This window comes from Psittacula echo (assembly GCF_963264785.1).
Source record: "Psittacula echo genome assembly, chromosome: Z".
Lineage (NCBI taxonomy): Eukaryota > Metazoa > Chordata > Aves > Psittaciformes > Psittacidae > Psittacula > Psittacula echo.
Window position 1 is genome coordinate 2,512,852 of NC_137742.1, and position 19,760 is coordinate 2,532,611.

The 19,760-nt window shown below is 43.2% G+C and overlaps 1 protein-coding gene across 1 annotated transcript in view; it reads left to right on the forward strand.

The window, feature by feature from the left end:
- MYO5B (myosin VB) overlaps positions 1-19,760 on the forward strand; it is a gene marked incomplete at both ends in the record, with an annotated part of 152,693 nt that overhangs the window by 96,022 nt on the left and 36,911 nt on the right. Inside the window, 5 exons of the mRNA XM_080636966.1 lie at positions 1,312-1,423; positions 2,744-2,955; positions 5,560-5,716; positions 8,236-8,475; positions 14,219-14,458. Coding sequence (XP_080493092.1) covers positions 1,312-1,423; positions 2,744-2,955; positions 5,560-5,716; positions 8,236-8,475; positions 14,219-14,458 — 961 coding nt within the window. The remainder of the gene's footprint in view (positions 1-1,311; positions 1,424-2,743; positions 2,956-5,559; positions 5,717-8,235; positions 8,476-14,218; positions 14,459-19,760) is intronic.

The window sequence follows — 19,760 nt, forward strand, 5'->3', positions numbered from 1 at the left end:
TTTCGGGAAGTTTCGTTAGAGATTGTATCAGCAGTCAGAGTTGGTGATTGTTGTAGGTTACTTCCAACTAAATTGTTCTATTCGATGAAGTGTTTTATAGAGATGGCAGCCTGGAACATGGGAGGAGCTCAGGTGAAGGTGTGATGTCTTGCTCAGCCCCACCACTGCAAAGTGGCCAAGTGGAAGACTTGTTACAAGCATCACTTTGGCCCTTTGCAATGTATTTTGCCTTTCTTCCTCCCTCTCTTGATTTCTGGAAGTGGAAAAGCAAGAAGAGTTGGGTGTAATAATGCAGGAAAAAAGATATGCATGGAGCAGCTGGGCAGAGGAGGAGATGTTTCTGTGTGGCTGCTCTTCATCTTGGCTGCCAGAACATCCATGTGGGTGAGAATCAGCTCACAGATGGCTTTGTTGAGAGAGGGCAGAAATCAGAATCATTGTAATTCTCTCTCATCTTCCTTTTTTATGCATATATTTTTAAACGATGATGGCCATGCTTGACATCGCTGGAAATGCCTAGTGTTTTAATTAAGCACTCAGGTTTTGAGGGGTCCATAACTCACTGTGTTAATCTGGAGAAGGCTGAAACTTGGCAGATGCTGAACCAATTTCAGGATCTAGTCTGCAGGCTCTACGTCTAACAGCAGTGGCAAGGGATGGTATTTCCTAGCAGTAGGACAAAGTGCTCTAATTCCTGCAATTAGTATTGCATGTTTGAAACTTAACTGTTGGTGACAGTGAGGCATCTTCCCAGTGGCTGCTTTATCGTGTCAGAGTCCGAAGATTCTGTGTTTGTTTTAAGAATCTGGATCAGAGAACTGAACAGAGAGTAGTGAATTAATTGATTCAAATTAATATACAACAGAGTTTGGAAAAGCAAAATAAAGGAAGAATTTCTGTTTGATGCAATCTGTGAGATTGCTTTTTTAACCATTTTTTTGTTTTGCCAAATCAGATCCATAGTGTCTTCAAAATGATCATATCCTTTCCAAAGGGAACAGTGTTGTTAGATTTGACTGGTAAAATGCAGCAGCTTGCAAAGCACATCAGGAGGAGGGAAAACATGGTGATTCATGGCCTTTGTTCCATGCTAGAAGTACACAGAGAAGGTGATTCAGTGGCAGAGGAGAGTTGAGATCTGCGATCAAGTTTAAGGTGACCTAACTAATGTGACTTTCATGCTGAGGGTAGTGGTGAGTGATCCCTTGGTACATAAGTTTCATATATTGAATCATCTATGACCCCAAATGCCTTATTTTAAGGAAATTATGCCCAGCCTGCAGACTAATCCTGCGTATGCTTTATTTTCAGATGGTCCTACCACGACTTTTTCAGTAGGTATCGTGTTCTTATGAAAAAGAGAGATCTCAGTAACAACGACAAGAAACAGATATGTAAGACCCTGTTGGAAGACCTCATTAAGGTGAGCTGTGACCAGATCTTTGCCAGCACAAAAAGCTCATGGCACTGGTATGATCTGAAGTGCTCTTCCTGCTCCTACTTCACTTGTTGCTTCTGCAGGTGGTTCTTTGGCCTAGTCAGCTTGGGGCTTTCTCCAGAATGCAATAGTCTTGTAAGTAGGTAGCGAGAGCAGGTGTGATATGAGATCTCTTCATTGTGGTCAAGCTTGAACATACCATTTCAGTGCTGGTGAAGTCCAGAGTTTGCTGTCATTGGCTGGATGTGAACAACTGATCGTGTCTAGAAAACTTGTCCCCTCAGCCCCTCATTCTGGTTTTGGATAGCCATAGCTGGAACATATTTTAGAAGTTCAGCTTTGAACAGCACCTTGAACCTTATTCAGTCATAAAATACCTCTTTGCACAAATAAGAGAAAAATGCAATAAATGCCCTGTATTTTGTGGGAGACTTTCAATAGCCACTAATATAGACAGAAAGCATTCCACAGACTGAGACTCTTTTCCCTCAAGCAAATAAGAAGTTGTTGCCACCTTTCTTCACAAAACCTTACTACTCCAGATTGCCCAGAGAAGCTGTGGCTGCCCCATCCCTGGCAGTGTTCAAGGCCAGGTTGGACACAGGGGCTTGGAGCAAGCTGCTCTAGCGGAAGGTGTCCCTGCCCGTGGCAGGGGTTTGGAACTGGGTGAGCTTTAAGGTCCCTTCCAACCCAAACCAGGCTGGGATTCTAGGAATTTACGAGGCTTATGTGAATTATTTTGCAATTGCAAACATGGACGCAGAGGTTTCTTCCTGTGGTCTTGCCATTGAGCAGCCCAGTGCACAGAGCTCCTTAGCCAGGTTTTAACGTTTGATCTCTTGCTTTCCTCATGGGATTTTGAGGCATTTACTCGATTGGGCTCCTCTCTGGAAAAGCCTTTCTCCTTATGCACCAAGGGTTTCCTTTAGCTGAAAGCCATTTGCAGTGCATACCTGACTTTGCAGATGTAAGATGTATTCTTTTCAAAAAGAAATCTTTACTTGAAGTCCTCTGGTGTTGCATTTCTCTATTTAATTTAGAAACAAACCCTAAAAAATGGAAAAAAAAAATCAGATTTTGTGTAAATATATGTAAGATTGAATCCTAGTGCTGCATTCCTCAATGGGTACATGGAAGCTCAAGTAGTTTGTAGTCTAGTATCTGAATCACCCAATTAAGAATAAATTGCAGCTGAGCTGATGTGAATTCAAAATGTAGGGGGGTTAATCTGTATCTACTATTTTTATCAAAAATTAAAAAATGTTTGCCTTAATTAAATGTTGTTTCCTTTATGTTTTTGAAAAGGATCCAGACAAGTTCCAGTTTGGGCATACCAAGATCTTTTTCCGTGCAGGCCAGGTGGCTTATTTGGAGAAACTGCGAGCAGATAAGTTCAGAGCTGCCACAATCATGATTCAGAAGACAGTGCGGGGTTGGCTGCAGTGGGTCAGGTACAAAAGGCTCAGACAAGCTGCAGTAGTCATCCAGCGCTACGCACGTGGGCACCTGGCACGGAGGTGGGTCCTGGGGAGCCCTCTGAGGAAAGGCTGGCTGGGAGGTGCTTTGGGGCACTCGTATTTTCAATCTATTCCATTTTATAGACCTTAAACGTGGGGATTTTATATAAGAAACATCGAAAATGCTCTGCATGAGGTGTTGCCTTTAAGCTCTGTGAAGACAAGACCCATATTGGGCATGTAGATGCCACTACAGTGAAAGCTTCTCTGCTGAAGTCACGACTTATTCCTGGCCTCTCTCTACAGCTTTACTCAGGGTCAAGAGATCAAAATTCTTTACCTCAAACTGAATGATTTCATACCTATATAAATTTAATTTCTAGGTACCGAGCCAGGGCTATGACATAGGCAGGTAGGTTATAAACAGATGACTGGAGTATTCTGAGAAACATAGATGAGTGTTTCACAGAATGGATATTTTTCTGAGTACCTCTGATAAAGGGCATTTGTCTCATTCAGTGAGCACTTTGCTGGTTGGTATGTGCTCCTCTTCTGTAGACAGTAGGTTTGTGCTTCTTGGTATCCGAGGGAAGTTCTCAGAATTGTTTTGCTGTATCATTTCAATGAGAAAAATCACTGCAAATCACTGGCAATGGGGCTATTTACAGTACAGAATAACAGAACTCAGTGTTTAACTCTCTGTGTGCAGGAACCTCATGTTGATGCCTTGCTGGGATTTCTGGGATATAGGTAACAATGTGCTGGAGAGTAGGCTGCTGGTAGTAGATGTGGGGTGGTTGTGAGGGAGCAGTAAAGCAATGTAATAGCATCCCAACACCCTGGCCACCTTGCATCTTTTGCCCCTTCTTTATGTCAAACACTGTCATTGGCCTGTATCTAGCCAAGCTGGCTTCAAGCACTTCTTAGATAGGAATGAGTAGTATATTTGAGTCCTTTCAGTTTGTTTCTGTCCTTGTTTTCTGCTTAGAGAAGCTTTGGTGTGTTGTCTGTGTTGTTTGGTTTTGGGCAGCAATGTTTTCTCACTGGCTCTGAGTTAGCATCTGCCCACCCATATTGCTAATATACCTAACCTGCAGCCCAACTGGCACTGATTGCACTTGAGCAACATGAGATGCTGTCTGTATGCCACAAGGTTCCTGCATAGTAATTTCTTCACTCCTAATTGTTGGATGAATGTCGATTTCTATCAATTATTGAGGGTACTAAAGGTGAAGAACTTCTATGTTCTTTTCAAGCATTTCCTCTAGTTCATACAATATCTCTGTGATGTTTTTTTAGAAGAACATCAGAGATGCTAACTGAATTTGTGGTGTTATTTGTGCTCATAAAAGGGATTTGCATCATGGAGAATCTGGGGATGAGAAGGTCTCCAATAAGCCAAGCTGGGCAATTTGATGACTTCTGTTTAAAACTGAGCACAGATTCTTCTTGTCCTTAGAAGTCCATATACATCTCTAGGCTCATAGCTGCAGGTCCCTCTTGGCAGTCTCAAGCCCACTTCAAGACAAGGCAAATAAGACTGAAGCAAAAAGAGGAAGATTAAGAGAAAGAAAGTCCATGATTAACTTCAGCCTCTCCATGCACACGTATAAACTTGGACTCTATATTTGACTTCACATCAGTCAACCATTCCTTTAAGGGGGAAGGAGGAATGCCTGGTGATGTTGAGGTGGTGGGGTGTGAGCTAAAAGAGAGGCTGGAAGCAGACATGCCAAAACCACCTGCAGCAGTTCTTCAACATGATTTTTCAGGTCACCTATTCATAGGGATGCATGTCATCTAAGTAACTGCTTTCTTCTGTTTTGGAAATGGACTATCCCTTGTCCTTTTCAATAAGCTCTGATTCAGTAGGTCCTAATGAGAAGGAGACTATATAAACCAGTCTGATATGTCTCTTGGTTTTGATATGCTTTTCACAAAACAAAGTAGATCAAATATCTATATAATCTTTCTTATAATATAATAAAAACCTATATAATGCTTCATGTAGACAGCAATAAACAATAAATTCAGCAAAACAAGCTAATTATTAAATGGAGGTTTTACAGGCATTTTTTAACCTGTATAACAGCAGATTGAACATGAATTCAGCTGGAGAATGACAGCAGCATGCCACGGAGTTGAGCACATCCCTCATTATTTACTCTCTGTGAATTGCCTGGGGCTCTGCTCATGAATGTAGCTAAACCAGTGCACACCAGTTTAAATGTCAAATCAGTTTGCTGCTGTTTTCTCTAAGTTGGTAGATACTCAGCACAACACTTGCTTTTTATAGTTAGGGAAGTGATGGAGCCAACCTGGACATTGATTGGCTGAAATACTCAAGACAAAGAGTTCAAATCAAGGGAAAAAGCTGGAAAATATTTGTTTTAAATGGTAGTTAGGAATCATGAGGCGTGTTGATTTCTAGTTCCAGTGCTCCTGAGTGCTATGGATGCTGTCTGATTGCATGCATGTTCTCATTGTTATAACAGAGACATGCTATCAGCTGCTCTTCTCTTAGCCCTGCTGCTGGGATGGTCTTTCTTGAATACCATGAAGCTACTTTTGGATGAGAGTTTTTTCTCTCTGCCCAGTTTGGAATCTATTACAAAAGAAGGGGAGTTTAGTTTTACTGTTAACCTTTTTACCTGTGCTTTGCAGACTTGCTGAGCACCTGAGGAGGACAAGAGCTGCCATCATCTTCCAGAAGCAGTACCGAATGCTACGGATCCTCCGAGCTTACCAGAGGGTCCGCAGCGCGACCATCACCATTCAGGCTTTTGCGCGAGGCATGATTGTCAGGAGGATTTATCACAAGGTACTGACTCCACGAAGTGGCTTAGCATTAGGAAAGAGTAGGAAGAGCCTTACCTCCACTGGCATAGCACAGTGATATATTTATTGTGCCCATTTTGATGTTCTATGAAGCAGACAGCCCCTGGTGTTTCCGGAGAGCACATGGCAAAGGCAAGCATTGCCATTTAAAGCTATGCAAGCAAATAAGATTTTGGCAGCAGCACTTCAGCAGAGCAGCAAAATGAAGTTAGTAATTCGAGTGCCAGAAGGCATTGTGGAAATCTGGAAATGTCATTTGATCTAACCCATACTCTGCAAAAACCTCCCTGGCAAGCTGAACTTGTGTCTGAGCTGTGCTGCAGGTGCTGTTTCCAGAATGGAAGGAAGACCAGTTGGGTCAAGTAATTTATTGATATAAATTCCTCTTTAATTAATTACTTCCATTAGCTTTCTGTGTTAAACCAGGAGCTGGAAGCAAGGAAGTAAAGGTTTGATGACACTAAGTGAGAAGTGGTAAATGCCCCATCCCTGGCAGTGTTCAAGGCCAGGTTGGACAGTCTTGGGTGACATGATCTAGTGTGAGGTGTCCCTGCCCATGGATGGGGGCACTGGAACTGGATGATCTTAAGGTCCTTTCCAACCCAAACCATTCTGTGATTCTATGAAACTGAAAACAACTCTGGGAAATCTTCAGTCTGCTCCTCAGGTCCAGCCTTAGTTTTATAGTTACCTAAATATATGCATAATTGTGGGAATACTTGAATTCAAGTCAGAGGCATGATGAGGCAGGAGGGGAAATCTTGCTTCTGGAGTTGATGGAAGCCTACCAGAGAGGTCAGTGATGTCCTCCGAAACAGAGCAGCTGGATTCTGGTGATCAGGAATTTATGCTGCCACTGCTTTATCAGCATCTATTTTTTAAATCAGAAGCCTCTACAGGGAAGGCAGCTGATCCAGCATTCAAACTCTCTGAGTGTCGAGGTAACCCAAAATCTTAAGGTGTAGAAGTTGGCTCTGAAGGTCAGCCTTCTCAAATCTGAGCATCCTTTATCTCTGGAGCACCAGGATATAGGTGCTGGAGACAGGTATTGGTTCAAATGCATGCTTAGCAACAGATGCAGGACTATAGGTATGCTCCATGAGGTGAGGCTGTTGTAAGGCCTGTTGTAAGACTGGAGTAAGCCCCCAAGGCAACGCAGTAGGATTTCTTCTAGCTGTTTAGGCACCCCCAGCCCAAACATCTGTAAGAGTGACAAGGCTGGAGACATGCAAAGCTCATTTCAGAGCAGCTCCTACTGCGTCCTAAGTTCACACGATCCTTTCATTCTGAATTAAAATTTGCAAGTGCAAAGAAAGCCTTAGGGTGAAACAAAAGATTTGTAAGAGAAGCTGCTGGGGTACCTTTTCTGAGTCAACTTATCTCCAACTAATAACAGCAAAGTGTCTTGTAATCTTAAAATTCTCCTGCTATTTCTTTCCTCATAATGCAACAGCATAGATCAACATAAGAACGTTATTAACAGCATGCTGTTATATCTCATGTGTCAGCCTTCAGGTTTAGAGTAAGCAGTTGAACTGCCACCTACTGAAAAGATAGTTGTAAATTTTTGGGGAGAAATTAAATAAAAAGTGCCAGAAATTTCACAGAACCAGATACAAGTTCCTAGAAATTGAATCATGCAAGAGAAATGGCTGCAGACTGTACTGAGAGGACTCCAGGGTTTTATTTGAAGGCCATCTGCATGATAAGGAATCCCACCAGGACAGCATTTTATCTGCTGTATAAATTATCATAATGCAGGGGTGGAACACAGAAAAAAAAATCTATAAACCTGTTATGGTGTGAGTTACATCTGATGCTGAAGGGACAGTAGGTTTGTTGCTAAGTGTTGTGTGTCTGTTAATGGGTATTTATTCTGCTAGCTGTGGATCTCTTGTATCTGAGCAGTGTTCCAGGGTGGTCCGTAAACACATAGAACCAGCTAAGTTGGAAAAGACCTTTAAGATCATCAAGTCCAACCTTTACCCCAGCACTGCCAAGGCCACCACTAACACATGTCACTAAGGGCCTTGTCTACACAGTCTGTGAACACTTTCATGGATGGTGATCCCACCACTGCCCTGGGAAGCCTGGAAGTGGTGAAGTCTCACTTGAGCTCAGACATCTCCTGTCCCTATTAAGTCTTCTACCCACTGGACAGGATCATACTCCTCATTGCACTGGCTAAGCAAGACTTGACCCTCTTTAGTGAGCAGCGTGGCTCCTAAGAGAGGACTGGATGTGTCCTGCCTGCATCAGTTGAGCTCAGAGATTGGAGAACTCCCCCCAGAAGGAGGGATTGAAATACCCCTTCCCATCTATGAAAGAGGATGCAAAATAACAGCTTCTATCTCCAGCCATCATCCTCTACACAACCAGGACACTGTTCCTTGGAGGGGAATCGCTTTCAAAGGCAGATTAGGAAGTGCTGAGTGCTGTGTTGCACCAGACCAGGGCTGTTGCTACCTTTACAGTGACTTTTCCCCCGTGACTGTTCTGTAGATCCTGGTGGAGCACAAAGCCATCACCCTCCAGAAGTACATCCGGGGCTGGCTGGCCCGCACTCGGTTCCGCCGGGTCAGGGCAGCCACCATCGTCCTGCAGTGCTGCTACCGGCGCATGAAGGCCAGGCAGCAGCTGAAGGCGCTGAAGATCGAGGCCCGCTCAGCACAACACCTGAAGAAGCTCAATGTTGGCATGGAGAACAAGGTGGTCCAGCTCCAGAGGAAGATCGACGAGCAGGTATGTCCTGAGCCATACTGATCCTGCTGCTGCTTTGCCTGTCTGCTGTTGTCCTTCCTCGGAAGGATTTTATCTTCCTGTGGTGTCTGGGAAGGATGCCATGGTGGTGACAGCCTTCTGCTACTGCTGGATGTACATCTGGGACACTACCATGGAAGTGCAGATGCACTTGGACCTTGGGTCTCCAGCAGGCTCTATAAAGAGCTTGCTTGGTAAGCTGGAAAAGCTGCACTGTCACTGTTGTTAGAACTGCCCAGAAGGACTCCAGGGAGGAAGACAAAATGGTAATTTTGAAAGCTGTTGCTTGAAAACCCAAGCCAGCTCCATGTGAAATCCCCATGTCCTAAAGGACTGGATTGTTCCATTACGCTTCCTGTTTTGTAGGCACTAAGAATGCAGACTGCCTGCTGCAGTTTGTTGTACTGAACCATATGTCATGAGTCTTGTTAATTTGAAGATAAAGAGTAAATTGGGTAAATACTTCACAAAGTAGTTTGAGCATTTCTTGTGTTACTGGACATAACGTGTTCAGAGGTAAGAGCCATGATGAGGGGTGAGATGGCACAGTGTGGTAGATGCCTGTGTGGATGACTTGATGGTCTTACACAGAGTTCTTTACCAATTGCCACTTGTAGTTAATGATCTGCAGAATACTAGTTTGGTTACACACTTGGGGGAGAGTTTTGCCCACCTACTCATGTGTGCAAGTTACTCTGATAAATACCCTCTCTGTTGCTTCCCAGTACTGTGCAAGATTTTTGGGGATGATTATAAGAAATGCTGAGTAGGACCCAGTTGCATCTACTACTATGAGCTAGGAAATTTGTATCCACCTATAACCTTAACCAGCCTTTTCACAGGCAGAAGAAACATTCTATGTAAGTCAGAATGCCTACTTACTGTAGTACCAACTATTAGTAGTTGCAGTTTATCATTCTGTTAGGATGTTAACAGGGATGTGTACGTCACACACAGTTTTCTTATGGCCTTAAATCACTCCCATCCCTGCAGAACGCCAGAGGTCCTGTGATGAAGAAGGTGAGAAATGACTCTGCATTGGCTCAGATGCCACAGAGTCAAGACACCCAGGGATTTGCATTACTGCAGGACACTTCCATTGCTGTATTAATTGGCTGCAAAGTGTGCACCGCAGTAGAGTCTGACTTCTAAACTGTGGTGTTTAACTCAAAAATGCCTGCTTGCACACTTAGATTTTGCAGAAAAACCATAGCTTAGGAATAGAAAACCTTAGGCATAAAGTTTTCTATGTATTTATATAGAATCATAGAATCACAGCCTGGTTTGGGTTGGAAGGGACCTTAACATCATCTAGTTTCAACCCTCCTGCCATGAGCAAGGACACTTCACACTAGACCAGGTAAATGTCAGAAACCTGTTAGATATGACTCTTCATCTGGAGGGTAAGTGGTGTAATTAATTAGGATGAGTCCATATATTTGGGCTGAACTTGTGCAATGAGCATGTGTTAGGTCTGCTGAGCTGATGGACGTGGCAGTGGAGCAGCAGTATGCATTTTTGTTATTTCCCCCCCCCCCCAGTTCCAGGCCATTTAGGTCTAGGAAATATGTGGGGGTGGAAAAATAAAGGAAAAACAGTCTCTGGTTAATGTCAGCTTTCTCTTTGTGGATTGTGAAAGCAGCAGAAAGATCTAGTTTAGGGAAGGAGACATGGAGAGCTTTTCAGTAGGCAGAAATAATGGGCTGGAGCTTGTCTTGGTCGGGCTCGATCCCCACACGGAACGTTTTGGAGTTGCTTTGATGCCTTCTGCGTAGCTTTTGCAGTAAAGAATTGCTCTGTATGATTGGTGTGGTCTGTCCAGAGAGCGGATTTTAACCATTGTTTCAGGACTCACACGTTTCCCTGAGATGCTTTGGAAATGTTAATGAGCAGTGTTCCAGTGGACGTGTTTTCTGGCAGCAGCGAGTTTGTTGCATGATTGTTTCCCTGAAGTATCTTGATTTCAGTCCTTGCTAATCTATAAAGATGAGCTTTCAAAACGCCAATTAACTGTTTAAGAAAAAATATATATATACTTATGAGTTACCTCGAGAGCTGCATTACTATCATTTTCCTACTAGTGAGATGCAAAATGTTTTTATTGTTGCTACTTTAGCTCATGAATAGAGATGCAATAGTCCATGTGCCCCTGAAGAAGAGAATATCTTTCTCTGAAAACATCAAAACCCGTTATTGTATGTCAGCCTCAGCTCACATGCTCTAGCATCCATTACTGGGCCCTATTTAATTCAGCTTCTAAATCAGGTGAGGGATTTTTTTCCACACACAGTAAAGGTTTAAGTCTGTTTTGCTGCAAAATATCCACACTGAACCACTTCTTTCTATCCACATTGAACCACTTCTAGGTTGGGGTTTTTTTCAGTTATTTGACTTTCTTTAAATATACCCACTTTATAAGGCTGTTGCTTTATTTAGTATTGTGTTCATGCAGCCAGTACTTAGACTCACTGTGAGCTCCTAGCACTGTTAATGCAAATGGCAGTATCTCTATGAGCATTGATTGTGAATAAAGCTTGCTTGGGTAACAGCAGTGGTGAAGTTGTCTCTGCAAAATAAACCCTAGATTGGTTCACAGAGCCTGGATTGAAACCAAGCCCGTCACAGCCCTGCTGGGCTGGAGAATGATTTAAAATAACCAAGTTCAAGTTTAACACGGTCTTTTGAGCAATCTCTTATTGCAGCAGGGACCAGTTGTTTTGGTACAGGGAAGGAAATGCTCTCTTGTGGCTCTAGTAGCTAATAACAAGAAAAAGCATTCCTATCCATTTATCTTGTATATGGATCGAAATCTTAGTTGGCTGCTATGCAGAAATCACAGAATCCTGGGCTGGTCTGGGTTGTAAGGGATCTTAAAACTCATCCAGTTCCAACCCCCTGCAACGGACAGGGACATCTTCCACTAGAGCAGCTTGCTCCAAGGCACATCCAACCTGGCCTTGAACACTGCTAGAGATGGAGCAGCCACAGCTTCTCTGGGCACCCTGTGCCAGCACCTCAGCGCCCTCACAGAGAAGAACTTCTGCCTAAGAGCTCATCTCAGTCTCCCATCTTTCAGTTCAAATCATATACATAAACCTTGAGACACAAAACCATGAAACGCTGTGTGCCGGAGAACCAGCAGAGACTGGGAGAAGTAGCAGAGATTTGTGAAACAGAGTAGTTATTGCCATTCTTTGCAAAGCTTTTCTTAAGTAAATAAGTAACTTCCTCAGTACCACATGAGCACTGAATTTTGATGTTCACTAGTAATTCATTACAAGGGAGTGAAGGAAAAGATGTTAATGTCCCCTGTTTACTTTATTTTTCCACTGGAGATGTGTCTTAATCTTGCTTCAGAGAGCTCAGATTGCAGCAAGAGGGTGATGCTTTGGGAGGTCACCTAGAGAGGGACCAAAGGGATAATCACAGAATCATAGAATAGTTAGGTTTGGAAAGGACCTTAAGATCATCAAGTTCCAGCCCCCCTGCCATGGGCAGGGACACCCCACACTAAACCATGCCACCCAAGGCCTCATCCAACCTGGCCTTGAACACCGCCAAGGATGGAGCATTCACAACCTCCCTGGGCAACCCATTCCAGTGCCTCACCACCCTCTCAGTAAAGAATTTCTTCCTTATATCCAAACTAAACTTCCCCTGTTTAAGTTTGAACCCATTACCCCTTGTCCTGTCACTACAGTCCCTGATGAAGAGTCCCTCCCCGGCATCCTTGTAGGCCCCTTTCAGATACTGGAAGGCTGCTCTGAGGTCTCCACGCAGCCTTCTCTTCTCCAGGCTGAACAGCCCCAACTTTCTCAGCCTGTCTTCATACGGGAGGTGCTCCAGTCCCTGATCATCCTTCATGGCCTCCTCTGGACTTGTTCCAACAGTTCCATGTCCTTTTTGCGTTGAGGACACTAGAACTGCACACAATGCTCCAAGTGAGGTCTCAGGAGAGCAGAGTAGAGGGGCAGGATCACCTCCTTCAACCTGCTGATAGCACTCCTTTTGATGCAAATTAGAGCAATGGTAGAAGTGATCCTACAAGCCAGTCTGGGAATCTAGGAGATGAATCTGAAGTATGGCTGCGGGTTCTGGTATCCAGCAACTCACCATGCATTTGTCCATGGCTTTTCTGCTCTGGAAGAATCTGTGTAGACCTAGAAGATGAAACTCTCTACTTTCCTGATTTTTTTTTTTTTTTTTTACACTTCTTTTCCAGGCTATAAATTTCTTTGAAAACAAACTGTTGTACGGGAGTTATTAGGGGCCTTTGGCCCTATTACAGAGATAGGTGTCCTATCCCTGGCAGTGTTCAAGGCCAGGTTGGATGGGGCTTGGAGCAACCTGCTCTAGTGGAAGGTGTCCCTGCCTATGGCAGGGGTTGGAACTGGATGAGCTTTAAGGTCCCTTCAACTCAAGTCATTCATTCCATGATCATACTTTTTTTTTGTATTGAAATTTTTTTTTCTTGCTTATTTGACTCTGGGGAACATCTAAAAGAATTTGCATCTCAGGATCTGTGACTTTGCACCTTTACTGTTTATCCTGACTCTGTATCAGGACTTCCCTAGTCCATTGACTTTTCAAATATTACATATGTGTCTTTAAAGACTTCTGTCTTCTGGCTGCTTCACATCAAGCTTATCATGCCTCTACATCAACTAAAAGCTTCTGGAGTTTCTCATGAGCTGGTGTCACACTGCACGTGACCGAAGCTCTGAGAAACAGCAGAAGGCTAAATTGCAGAACACTCAGCTGGTCTGAACAGTGATGTTTTCCAGCAGGACCAGGAAGGGCCAAAACCGATATTTCTGATTAAAGAAATATCCATCAAAGCCCAATTTAAGAAAGCAATGCCTTTTGGATCTGTTGTACGGTGATACGAACCCAGATCTTTACAGCTGTGTTGAAAGTTTTCAAAAAGAAAACTCAGACTACACTTTAAATTTCAAAATGGTTCTTTTGCTTTCATGATTACTGACTTGTTGTTAGCAAACCTGCGTGGTGGGTTGTTTACTGAAGCTCTCGGTCTGTTGTGAATTCATTGTCCTTTCTGGGCCTGGCTAATATCAATGGCGTTTTATTAGTCACTGACTTATCACTGACTTTGATTTTAACCATGAAAATGAAATGAGGCTGCTGAATTTTCAGGTCTTAAAAACTTGGAGCAAATAATTGCTAAGTGCCTTAAAAAGAGAAAATTTGAGCAAATAAAAAGACAGTTGAGCTGGCACATGACTAAAAGCTGGGGTTTAGGGAGCTCTTTGTGCTCAAAGCTGCAATTATGCTACCGTGTGTTGTCACCCCTGGTTCCTGTGGGCATAGGAGTAGGAATAAAAGGATAAACTGCAAACCCAATATTACAGACATTAAAAAAAAGGACAAACCAATTGCATTAGGCAACATTGTTTGGAGGCTGTAATAAAAGTGTAGGTTTGTGTTTTGGTTGCCAGTACTACCAAGCATTGTTTGCTTTCACTTCAAGACTAACCATCAATTTAACAAAAGCTTGTATAATCATTATCAAAATATTGAGATTTTGTCACAGTTTTGGAATTGCTTTTAGCTCTGTGAGCTTTATTGGCATATGCATGGAAATATTCATTATTGCAAGTTTATTACCCACCATGCTCAAGGATTTCTAATGGTTACTTCTGTAGTGCATCCGTGCATGCATCAATCCCATTTACGGTCTTACTTTCTTCTTTTTGGGACACTGCAGAACAAGGAATACAAACTTCTGAATGAGCAGCTCTCAATGCTTACATCAGCCCACTCCTCTGAGGTGGAAAAGCTGAAGAAGGAACTGTTGCGGTATGAGCAGAGCCACCAGGGTGATGGCAACCAGCTTGTCAGCTTGCAAGAAGAGATGGAGCACCTCCGGCTGGAGCTTGAAAAAGCTCATGGTGAGAGGAAGGTCATGGAAGACAGCTACGTTAAGGAGAAAGACCTGCTGAGAAAGGTAGGTCTGTCTGTCACATCTTGTGTAGGTCTCCTGCAGGTGGTCGTACTGGTGAAAGCTCACTCCTTAGGTCTGAAAGGGAAAGTATTAGGTTTATAGTTAAGATTTTTTCTCTTTGTCACTGAAAACCCCTGCAATTTGCCTTTTAATCAGGTCATGGGGCAGCAAGGGCAGGTGGACATCCCCAAAGGAGCAGTGACTCCATCATTTCAGAAGGATGCCCCATCTTAATGCCTTTGGCTCTGCCAACCAAGAAGAAACTCCCCAAACCCAGACCTGTCTGGAAATAAGGGCTCTTAATCATATAGGCTGAACAGCAATTCCTCATGGCATGTAATGCAGAATATTATAGAAGGCTGTCGCTGATGCTGTAAATATTAGGAGGATGCCCTTCCTCAGCCCAGCCTCATATGGAAAATGAGGGCTCGGCATCTGCCATGCAGTCCATGGCTATTGCAGCTGGTTATAGTGGCTGGTGCTGTAGGCACATTGAGGTCCCTTCCAACCCTTGGGATTCTGTGATTGAAGAGTGTGACCTGTGTGGGGACCAATGTGTCCCTCCCAAGCAAAGGTTTTGCTCCAGCACAAGCTAGCGTGGTTGTTCCAACCTTGTGTAGAGTTTGAGGCTATGATGTAAACTAACCATTTTTAAATCTCTCTTCCTTCGTGCAAGCTCCTATGCTTTCTGGTTTTCTTGAGGTGTAGATGGTCCAACACTGCAACCGTTGTACAAGAAAGACTTCAGAGTGTAGACTGTTTTTGCAGATAGTAAAAATGGACCTTTTTCCTTGAATTTCTTGCTGGTCAGGTTCATTCTGAGTAACCTTCACACCCATTTTCATAACCTAAGGTACTAAGGTTTAGTTTCCTGCTGTGAATGCTTGCGACTGCTCAGATTATATCTGTGATCTTTCTTCTACATTTGACAATTGAAGTGGTTTCTTTGATCCTGCTATTGGCAAGAATTTAGGGCTTTTTTACTCAACACGTTGTGTAGAAAAAGCTGTTTTGCAGCTACGGTAGTGCTTTGTGTGTGACAACCTGAAGAGAAGTCACTTTTGGAGATTAAAAAAACCCCCAAAGGTCTGGGAATAGCTGTGGGTTTATCATGGTGGAAGACTGCTTGGATGGATCTCTTCTAGGGCACATCCCCAGGCCAACCTCCCCTTGTGGATAAGCCCTCAGATGATGGGTTTGGGTGAGAAGCTGCGGGGACTGTGTGGGGACTGTGTGGTCAGGATAACTTAATCTGATCAATAAGCACTGCTGAAATACATCTTTCGCAATTCTTTTCAAGAGGGTGTTCAGCCTGTATACGTGTTGTCTTCTGGCTGGACCAGGAAAAAAGTAATTGCTCTGCTCTTTGTCCATGTATTGCACCCACACAGGATATATGAAATTAGTGATTTTCTTCTCTCCAGCATCAAATTAGAAGATCTTTTTTGGCACAGGGCTCAGTTCATTAGCTGGCTGAGGCACAAGCATTTAAAGCCCTGAAAAGATGCTTTATTTTAAAGGTGATGCATCTGGGGAAATACTGTTTCTCTTTGTTCTTCATTGCAAATCAGAAGAAAGGTTGATTTAATGACCAAAGGAATGCTTTCAAAAAGCATGAAAGCAAAGCAAAAGCTTCCCCTTGTTGTAGAAGTGCCTACAGCATAACAAATACTGTGCACTTTACCATTACAACAAATGATTTTGTTTTAAAATGTTTTTACTGAGCAGTGCAGGCTGCCATTTCTGACATTATCTTTCAATCACTCCCTTCGATTCCTTGTCAGTGGGAAGATGAAGGCCTGTTTCCTTCCTGGAAATGATGGTTCAGCCAAAACACTTTCTAAGAAAAATTCTGATAGAGATTTCTGACTTCTCCTAGCTGCCAAAAGGGTGGGGACTGTCATGAAACTGAATTTAGGTGAGAAGCACTTTATATGTTCAGTATCAAGACTGATTACATGGCTACCGTGGCCATGGTTGTGATGGGATGGATTCGTTCTGAAGGTGATACCTAAAGTCATTAGACACTTCAGAGTCTGAAATGAGAGCCTTAATTTCGTTGACAAGAGCTGGGGCTTCAGCTTCTGAAAATCCGTATTAGCTATGATGATAAAAAATATCCTTTAATCTCTTCCTTATAGCTTTTCTCTAACTCCTTAATTTAGGATAGCTTTTCTTATTTGAATTTGAGACAAAGTTTAAAACATTAGATGTGGGTGAGCTCTAACTTCCTAGGGATGTTGGTAGTACCTAATCTTCTCACTTGGTGAGCTAGAATGATTCAAAGCCTGGCAACGAATTTTATTAGGAAAATCCTAAATGCCATTATCCTTTCCTCACAAGATTAGGGGAGGACAAGAGCCAGATCTCATGAGCAGGTGCTTCCAGTGTAACACTGAAATAAGGGCTGAAGCCGTTAGGAGTGCTCACTGCTGAACATCTTCCATATAAATCCTTCAAAGCAGGTGCTGTTTGAAGCATCTTCAAAGATATATTTCTTACAGAAAGAAAAGTGAGAGTACAAAAGTTATCAGTGTAGGTATCAGAGATACAGAATTTGTGCTGCTTGGCCACTGTATAACCCACTCTGCTTGCCTCTACCTGTGTTCAGTGGAGTGTTTTCATTCTCATTGGGTTTCTTTCAAACATGAGGCAAGTTTTGTATTCCAGCTCATTTCTGTTTCCTGTGGAAACAGGAATGTGATAAAAAAGTCCAGTCACTGAAGATCATATCCTAAAACTATGTATACCCAATCTGGATTAGAAATTTTTAAACCTAGAAATAATGGTTGTGGATTCTACAAAGTCCTTTAGTTCTAAAATATCCCCCCAGCACAGCTGAAAATACTACAGATTTTTATCTAGTTTGGTTTTCCAACCATCTTAACTTTGCCGTTTGGGCTGAACAGTTCATTATCAGCACCTATTAAAGAGCACTAGTAAAATAATCCCATTGCCATTAATCTTTTCTCTGATAGAATAAATGAGTCGAGTTCCTAACTGTCCTGTAGCAGCACAAGTTTTCCTTCACTCCTATCACTCTTGTAGATCTTCTCCAATTATTCAAGAATTCTTACTAACTTGAAGACACTACTGCTGCTCTAATTGCTGCACACCTGCTATGTTACTTATTTGAAGTGATGTAGAAATGCAGGAATGTGGTTGGTTTTGGTACAAAATATTAAAATAATGGCTTAGTTGAGAGCATTTAAAACACTAGCAACTCTGCATACCTTGTGTTACCTTCACTTTCTGATTGTATCTTCAGACTTCAACTTTCCTATTACATATATAGACTACCACTTTCCTATTACATAGAGAGAAATGCAGGAAATTATAGTCTTATTTAGACAGCTGCAACAAATGTATGTGTGGATGATTTTCTGGCAAAGAACGGCCACGTACCCAGATCAGCAAGTGCCTACATGGAGTTCAACATGAACCGAAGGACAAGTAAAGGTGAAAGAGGATGGGAGTGAGGCACTGGGATTGAGAATCCCAGCAAGATAAGAAGGAGCTGGAATTTACTGAGTTGCTAAATTGAGGACTGTTGGAAAACTTTGAAGGTCAGGTTCTCACACCTGTGCTTAACCAATTATATGTTAGTTGTTAAGGGCCTTAAAGATATGTATCCAATCACAATGGGCCAAGTTAGTGTAAAAAACTTTAAGAAATAGTATATAAATAGTTAGTTTTCTATAATAAATGGCTTTTGTCTGATCACATTGATCTCTGACTGAGTCCATTCCGCGACATGTATGGATCAGAGAATGAGGGGTGATGACTCTACCAATTTCTGTGCATGCGATATGACTGCTTCACTTGTGACCTACAGTAAAGTATCTGTTGTGCTTTTATCTTTACCATTCTCAAATCCTTGATCATAGAATCATAGAATAGTTAGGGTTGGAAAGGACCTTAAGACCATCTAGTACCAATCCCCTGCCATGGGCAGGGACACCTCACACTAAGCCATGTCAACCCAAGGCTTTGTCCAGCCTGACCTTGAACACTGCCAGGGATGGAGCATTCACAACCTCCCTGGGCAGCCCATTCCAGTGCCTCACCACCCTCTCAGTAAAGAATTTCTTCCTTATATCCAACCTAAACTTCCCCTGTTTCAGTTTGAACCCGTTACCCCTTGTCCTATCACTACAGTCCCTGATGAATAGTCCCTCCCCAGCATCCTTGTAGGCCCCTTTCAGATACTGGAAGGCTGCTCTGAGGTCTCCACGCAGCCTTCTCTTCTCCAGGCTGAACAGCCCCAACTTTCTCAGCCTGTCTTTATACGGGAGGTGCTCCAGCCTCCTGATCATCCTCGTGGCCCTCCTCTGGACTCTGGAACTTCCAACAGTTCCATGTCCTTTTTGTGTTGAGGACACCAGAACTGCACAAATACTCCAAGTGAGTTCTCATGAGAGCAGAGTAGAGGGGCAGGATCACCTCCTTTGACCTGCTGGTCACGCTCCTTTTGATGCAGCCCAGGATACGGTTGCTTTCTGTTCTGCGAGCGCACACTGAAGCCGGCTCATGTTCATTTTCTCATCGACCAACACCCCAAATCCTTCACCTTGGGCTACTCTGAATCACTTCTCTGCCCAACCTGTAGCTGTGCCTGGGCTTGCTCCAACCCAGGTACAGGACCTTGCACTTGTCATGGTTAAACTTCGTAAGGTTGGCATCAGCTCACCTTGTAAGCATGTCAAGGTCCCTCTGGAAAAGATGGTCTTGAACCAGATCCTCTCCTACAATGGGCCTAAGGTCTTCATTCTCACAGTCTCTACGTCTGCCTTCCAAGACTTGGGTGGTGTGGTCAGAGCCTTTGCCAGTGAAGACCGAAGCAAAGAAGTCATTAAGAACCTCAGCCTTCTCCAAATCCAGGGTAGCCAGTTCTCCTGATAGCTTCTGGAGAGGGCCTACGTTGTCCCTAGTTTGTCTTTTATTTGGAATGTTCCGATACAATCCCTTCCTGTTATCTTTCACATCCCTAGCCAAGTTTAATTCTAACTGGGCCCTGGCTTTTCTAACCTGGTTCCTAGCTTACTGGACAACATCCCTGTATTTTTCCCAGGCCGCCTGTCCTTGCTTCCACCTTTTATAAGCCTCTTTTTCCCTTTGAATTTTCCTCAGCAGCTCCTTATCCATCCAAGGAGGTCTCCTGGCCCTCCTGCTGCACTTCCTTCTAGTTGGGATGCAACACTCCTAAGCTTGCAGCAGGTGATCCTTGAATATCAACCAACAGTCTTGGGCCCCTCTGCCCTCTAGGGCTATATCCCATGGAACCTTACAAAGCAGGTTCCTGAAG